Below are 6,316 nucleotides of genomic sequence, written 5' to 3' on the forward strand. Positions count from 1 at the left end.
AGCCAAAAAAAAAAAAAAAATGTTCATCTGCTAAATATGTTTGGTCTCTAATTTGTATTTATTTGCATTTCCCCTGTAAGTGCTAATCAGATTCTTAAAGTGAGAACTCGGTTCTTCTCAGTATTAATTTATAATTGGACGCAGAGGTTTATCTGGCACAGGTTCGAATCTGGCCTGTGTCTTCTGTCAAACAAAAATGGTAAAAGGCATATATATATATAATGGTCAAATTATATATATATATATATATATATATATATATATATATATATATATATATATATATATATATATATATATTACATCTAACCTAGTTAAACTGGCCACTAACTGATAGCTGAAAATAATGATAGGATGATGATCTTTTTTTTTTTTTCCTGTCTTCTGAATCTTCCAAAACCTGTATATTTGAGGACAAATTCTCCGTGTATCTGGTTTGTTTGTTCCTCTGCTCCTTGACACATAAAGGTCACAACTGCTTTGTTCTGTGGATTCACAGTGTGACCATTTAACTAACCTGAACAGATCCGGTCTGGAACACCCACGTAACTAATTCAGCATGAGAACACACACCATTCTTCCTGTAGCTTCACCCAAATCAGATAAAAATACTTCATGGCATATTTACTTTTTTCCCCTCATGATCATTTAGAAATACAGATGTAAATAAGAACAAACAGGCTGGAACTGTAAGCTCATGCAGATATTTTCTACTTTTTCCCCAAGGTCAGACCACGGACTCATCCCCAACCATGAGATCCCCTCTGAATAAAGTCAGACTGAAAGATCGCATTAATTCAGAGAGTGACATTTTGGAATCACAAGCCAGTACAGCCTATCAAAGCGTCTCCTCTCCTTCAACAAATTTCTCAGCTGACGAGGTCACACCTACTGTTCCTTCTCCATCACAATCATCCAGAGACGCTGTAGTGCACGATGACACCTCTCCTTCATCAGCCATCTCACAGACCCCGGAGCTACAAGATGTCACCACCCTCAACACGGACACAGCCTCAGTACCAGGCAAGACTAATACAATTAAACCTAATCTAATTGCAAATGCTATCTGTCATTAATCAGTCTAACTAAGGTCTGAAAACAAATTTCCCTTTCATCGTGTTGAGAACAACAACATGCAAAAATGAACGGCTTATGGAGAGTTGAAAGAAGCAGTAGTTTTTATAATGACAGCCTTAAAGATAAAACTCTACACTGAAAAGAAATGGGTGTACATGTACACTGTAAACATTATTTTTCTAAGTTTTCTAAGTAAATAAAACATTGTTGCAGTATGTTTTACAAGAAAATGTCATGTTTAATTCAGTGTGTTACATGCTGTTTCTTTGTAATTAATTGTGTAATTAATTTACTAGTGAAAACTGTCTGCACCAATGTTTTTTCAATTAGGATTTACTTTGAAACAATTTTTAGAAATTGCTAGTAAAATGTATGAATAATTAGTGCCTGAGTTGGAAATTTGGGTTCGATTCTGACCTGTTTCTAAATGCTTCCATAAATTTCAGAATTTTTTGCATTTGCCATTATTAAATTGTTATAAATTGACTTTATCACTATCTGCCACACTGCTCTCTAGATGTTCCTATTGAAAAACCAATATTGGTCAGTAAAGATGACAGTAAAGATGGTGGCATTGCTCTCATATTGTTGTAGAAGTTGAACACAATGCTTTAGATATCATGCACTGACATTTGCATTTGTCTTCTAGTGTGGTCTTTCATGTGGGTGTGCATCACTTTGTTCAACTTTAAAGATAAAACAATGGGCTTAATGTGACTGAATGCAGACTGAACTCGTGAGACTCTCTGGGAAAGTGCCACATTCCACCCACTTGATCAAATGTCTGGCCGTAAATAATGGCTGGTCGTGGGGTGTAACATTTTGGAACACGACTGTGTTTGTAAATAATCCCTCGCTCATACTGTCATTTCACTGGAAACACAGCTATATTTAGGGCAGTTGAATATCTACTTATTGGTTTACTGCACGTATGCCAGCCCTTAAGTATGACTGTTAGAAAACAAGACAGTAAAGGCAGACAGTAAAACGCGTAAAAAAACGCTATAAAGTGCTAATTAGGTTAAACTTTGTTGTCAGTGTTAATATCGTGAACTTTTCATGAAGTCAGCACTGCACACGCTCTTGTTTGCACCCTGGCATTGTGGAGAGTTTTGCATGGACAAGCACACTCACACTCTTGTTCTAATATTCTTCTTAAATCTTACTTTCTTTTCTTCTTTTGTTGCTCAAAGCTTGTCCTGTTTTTTCTCCTGCAGTTTCTTCTGCTAGCAGCCCATCAATTTCTTTTTTGAAGAGCACCGTTTCAGATTCAGTAGCCACAACAGCTCCTGCAACATCCATCAGTCCAAGTGAAGGACCTCAGACTGTCTCTTCTTCAGCCAGTGGTGCGATCCAGACGACACAAACAGCTCCACCATTTACCACCACTTACCCTCAGACATCTCAGATCTCCCTGACCAGCAGTTCAAAGGTCACTGGACCTGCTCCTTTGGAAGACCAGGATGAATCTTCTGAACTGGATGTGGGGGATCAAGGTGTGTGGATAGCAAATATTTTCCTGCCATTTTTGTTAAAGGGTTAGTTCACTCAAAAATGAAAATTAGTCCATAAATGACTCACTCTCAAATCATCCTAGGTGTATATGACTTTCTTCTTTCAGATGAATCCAGTCGGAGTTATATTAAAAATTGTCTTTGATCTTTCAAGCTGTTTCATGGCACTCAGCAGGTGTTGTATGCTTCAGTCCAAAAGAAGTTAAATAAAAATCGCCAATCCATTAAAAAAATGTGTCTCACACAGCTCCGGGGGGTGAACAAAGGCCTTCTGTAGCGTATCAGTGCATTTTTGTAAGAAAAATATCCATATTTAAAATGTAATAATCACTTTAATGTAGCTTGTGCTCACTGTTGCACATTGATGCATTTCTGGGCAGATGACGTGTGAGGTCGGCTTTGCGCATAAAGGGATAAATCACTCCAAAATGAACATTCTTTCATCATCTGCTCATCATCCAAAAGACTTTCTCATTCAGCTACAGAACAAAAATATATATATATATATTTTTAATATTTTTCATAATTTTCGTGTCCCTCCATTTAAAGTCCATGCAAACTTGAAAATGTAATCCAAATGAATCAAGTGGTTTATTCCAAGTCTTCTGAAGAGACAGTCAATTTATGTGATGAAAAGTTTAGGGATGTCCTGATCAGTTTTTCTGTGCCACTGATCAAATCCGAGTCATTGAATATTGAGTATTACCAAGTCCCAATCCGATACTTGTATACACACACTTTATAGACCAGGGATCTCCAACCCTGCTCCTGGAGAGCTACCATCCTGCAGACTTCAGTTCCAACGCTGTTCCAACACACCTGTCTGTAATTATCAGGCTAGCCCTGAACACCTTGATTATCTGGTTCAGGTGTGTTTGGGGTTGGAGCTGAAATCTGCAGGACAGTAGCTCTCCAGGAGCAGGGTTGGAGATCTCGGTATAGACATGGGTAAGTGTAAACGTTACATTGGTAGATGTTGTAAACAGACTGTGTGGTAACATTTATGAATATAGGACTACTGATATAAACCGCTTTCATTTTATATGAACAATAAGCAGAATAATTGCAACATAAAAGGAAAAAAAGTGGAGATAAGGTTAGAAAGCAGGATGCTTGTGGTGTCTGAATGCCAGTTTGTCAGTCTAGTCTGAATCAAGACGCAACCCACAGCAACGCGGTCATTGGTTTTTGTTCGTCATGCACACACATTTGAGCATCTTATTTTCCTTTTAATGGCGGCTGACAAACCTACTGGAAGGTGCATAGCACCACCTACAGCACGACAAAGGCATTACATCTGACCTAAAATAAGATTTAGGAGAGCCAATACCGATCAGTTAAAAACAAGCTTCATCGGCCCGATCCTAATCCTTGAGATCAGCTCTGGACATCCCTAGGAAAATATTTAATTTAGACTATTGTATAAATGTTGATCAACGCACAAAAATTACATCAAATAAGGTAAACGGAAGCTCAACCGTACATGCCTGACAACAAGCACTTCTTATTTTTGAGTGAACTTTTAAGTATGAGAGGGAGTAAATTTGTTTGAGTTGTGTCTTTGGTCTTGCTGTCGAGGTCTAGTAAGCACAATAACGATGATAATTTCATTATTTTTCTGTACTGTAGACTGTACATGATGTTCCTTAAGTTTTACTGGTTCCTGTGATTAGTGATGATCAGTTTCCACTCAATTCATCAATCTTCTAGAGTCAGGGAAGGTTCCCCACCGCCCTACATTGCCCCTGGACCCCCTGCTCGCCGCTCTGGTCACCATTTTCATTATTTGCACTGCCATGGTCTCAGCCGTCCTCTTCCTCAGGTTCCGTCAGAGGAGTGAGCATCCAGAATTCCACCGGCTTCAAGACCTTCCTATGGTGAGTCTTGGATTTGGGCAGCAAGTTGTGATACTTAAAATTGAGACATTTGAAAGGTTTATAGATTTCCATTAGAGGTCGACGATTGATCCATTTTGCTGATTAATTGGCACTGATAACTGACTACTGAAACAATAGTGAAAGTTTTTTTCAGGTTGCATCCATTGCTGGAGCAACTGAGAAGGTCCACTGTCATTATACAGAATGAGAGCCGAATCAGACACCTCATGGAGTTTGTTTGTTATGCATCTGTTATCCAGCAAAGTTGCATATTTAAAGCTAGTGACATCTGACAAATAAAAAATTAAAAAATGATCGTCACTGTAATACATATTTTATTTTTATTAGATAATAGTCAAGAAGAGAAACAAATAAAGTGGCAAAGTATACATACAATATGCATATGTATCAAATCTCAATGCTATGGACTTATTAGATTTTTGTAGATATTTATTTTTATATGAAATGATAACACGTTACCAGTACATTTGTAACATTAACTAAGGATAATAAATGCTGTAGAAGTATTGTTCATTGTTAGATTGTTAATTTAATTTAATTTACTTATAATCATTTACTAATAAATGTAAATATTTTTGGTTCAGCCCTTTTTATTTCTAATAAAGTTCAGTGCTGTTTTAATTGGAATATTAAGTTTGTTCTCATCCATTATCCATTTAAAAAACTATCATTATCGGCCAGTGTGGTCCAGCCTAGTTATCGTTATTGGTAAAATCCACTATCAGCCAACCTCTAATTTACATGATAATGCTAAGTGCTGACCTCAAAATTAAAAACCTGTTTTGCTTTTCTGCAGGATGATCTTCTAGAAGACACGCCTTTGTCAAGATGCACCTATTAGCAATCAGGGCTGCACGATTAATCAAAATAAAAAAATAAATAAAAAAATCACGATCTCGATTCATACAGTACATGAATGCAATCTCATTTCTAAATGACAGCGATTCACCTGCATGTTTGTCCCTGCATTCAGATCACACTGCATTCACTTATTTACTTTACAACAATCCAAGATGCTATCAGTCAGACTTATTGGTCACAATCACACCGTGTAAAACAAAACACTTAAAGATGAAAAATATCAGTTGTCAGAAGATATATATATTAGAAAGCGATATATTTGTCGTAGTATACTTTCAACGTTTAAGAGGATTTCCCGCGTCAGCTCTGTTCAATGCATAGCATCAGTGCCATAGATCTCGATTAAGTGAAATATCAGCTTCAGCATTAATAAGGTGATGTGTTGCTGGTCGATTGAGTGAAGTGGTGTTCAATAATGACTCATTCATAAAGTCAGTCCCTTGCAACCACCTATTGGCTTAACAATGTAACTGCCTTCACCTTATGGTTTACAATTATATTCAGTTTAACATCTTTTTTGTATGCTCTTTAATAAGCTAAAGTATCCTAATATGGATAGTGTTTTGTGTAAGCTCAGTTTTTAAAGGCCTTTTAAAATGTTAATTGTAAATGTTAATATTTGTTGTGGTTATTTCTCAATTAAAACAACAATATACAACTTTACTGTAAATAATACAAACATCTTTGGTATTATTTTGTCTGTAAAAAAAAAAAAAAAAAAAAAACGGTTTACAGTGACAGTCAACAGAGAGCTTGCATATAACTTGTATAAAGCTTAAATGATCAGAATCGGGATCGTGATTGGCCGATCATAATGACAAGAAATTGGTAGCCGATACTGAGCTCCTGTACTCCTACTCGTTAAAATGCCCCGATACCAAACGCCGATACCACACAGCATGTGATAAGTGCCATATTCAGACAAAAAAAACACTGACAACAGAACAGACAGCAGAATGGACTCAA

General features: G+C 36.8%; 1 protein-coding gene across 1 annotated transcript; it reads left to right on the forward strand.

The window, feature by feature from the left end:
• The first annotated feature begins 729 nt into the window (after nucleotides 1–729).
• Nucleotides 730–5,389, forward strand: LOC122147492 (cell wall integrity and stress response component 4-like). The gene is made up of 4 exons (XM_042770457.1): nucleotides 730–1,023; nucleotides 2,295–2,573; nucleotides 4,302–4,468; nucleotides 5,286–5,389. Exons 1-4 carry the CDS (start codon nucleotides 753–755, stop codon nucleotides 5,328–5,330), a joined length of 762 nt encoding a protein of 253 aa, XP_042626391.1. The 5' UTR covers nucleotides 730–752; the 3' UTR covers nucleotides 5,331–5,389.
• Nucleotides 5,390–6,316: the final 927 nt, after the last annotated feature.

The sequence above is a fragment of the Cyprinus carpio genome, chromosome A2, assembly GCF_018340385.1.
Source record: "Cyprinus carpio isolate SPL01 chromosome A2, ASM1834038v1, whole genome shotgun sequence".
NCBI lineage: Eukaryota > Metazoa > Chordata > Actinopteri > Cypriniformes > Cyprinidae > Cyprinus > Cyprinus carpio.

Coding starts and splice junctions, on each gene's coding strand:
- LOC122147492 (XM_042770457.1), top strand. CDS start 753: ATGAGATCCCCTCTGAATAAAGTCAGACTGAAAGATCGCATTAATTCA. Junction 1,024..2,294: donor GGACACAGCCTCAGTACCAG/GCAAGACTAATA, acceptor TTTCTCCTGCAG/TTTCTTCTGCTAGCAGCCCA. Junction 4,469..5,285: donor GGCTTCAAGACCTTCCTATG/GTGAGTCTTGGA, acceptor GCTTTTCTGCAG/GATGATCTTCTAGAAGACAC.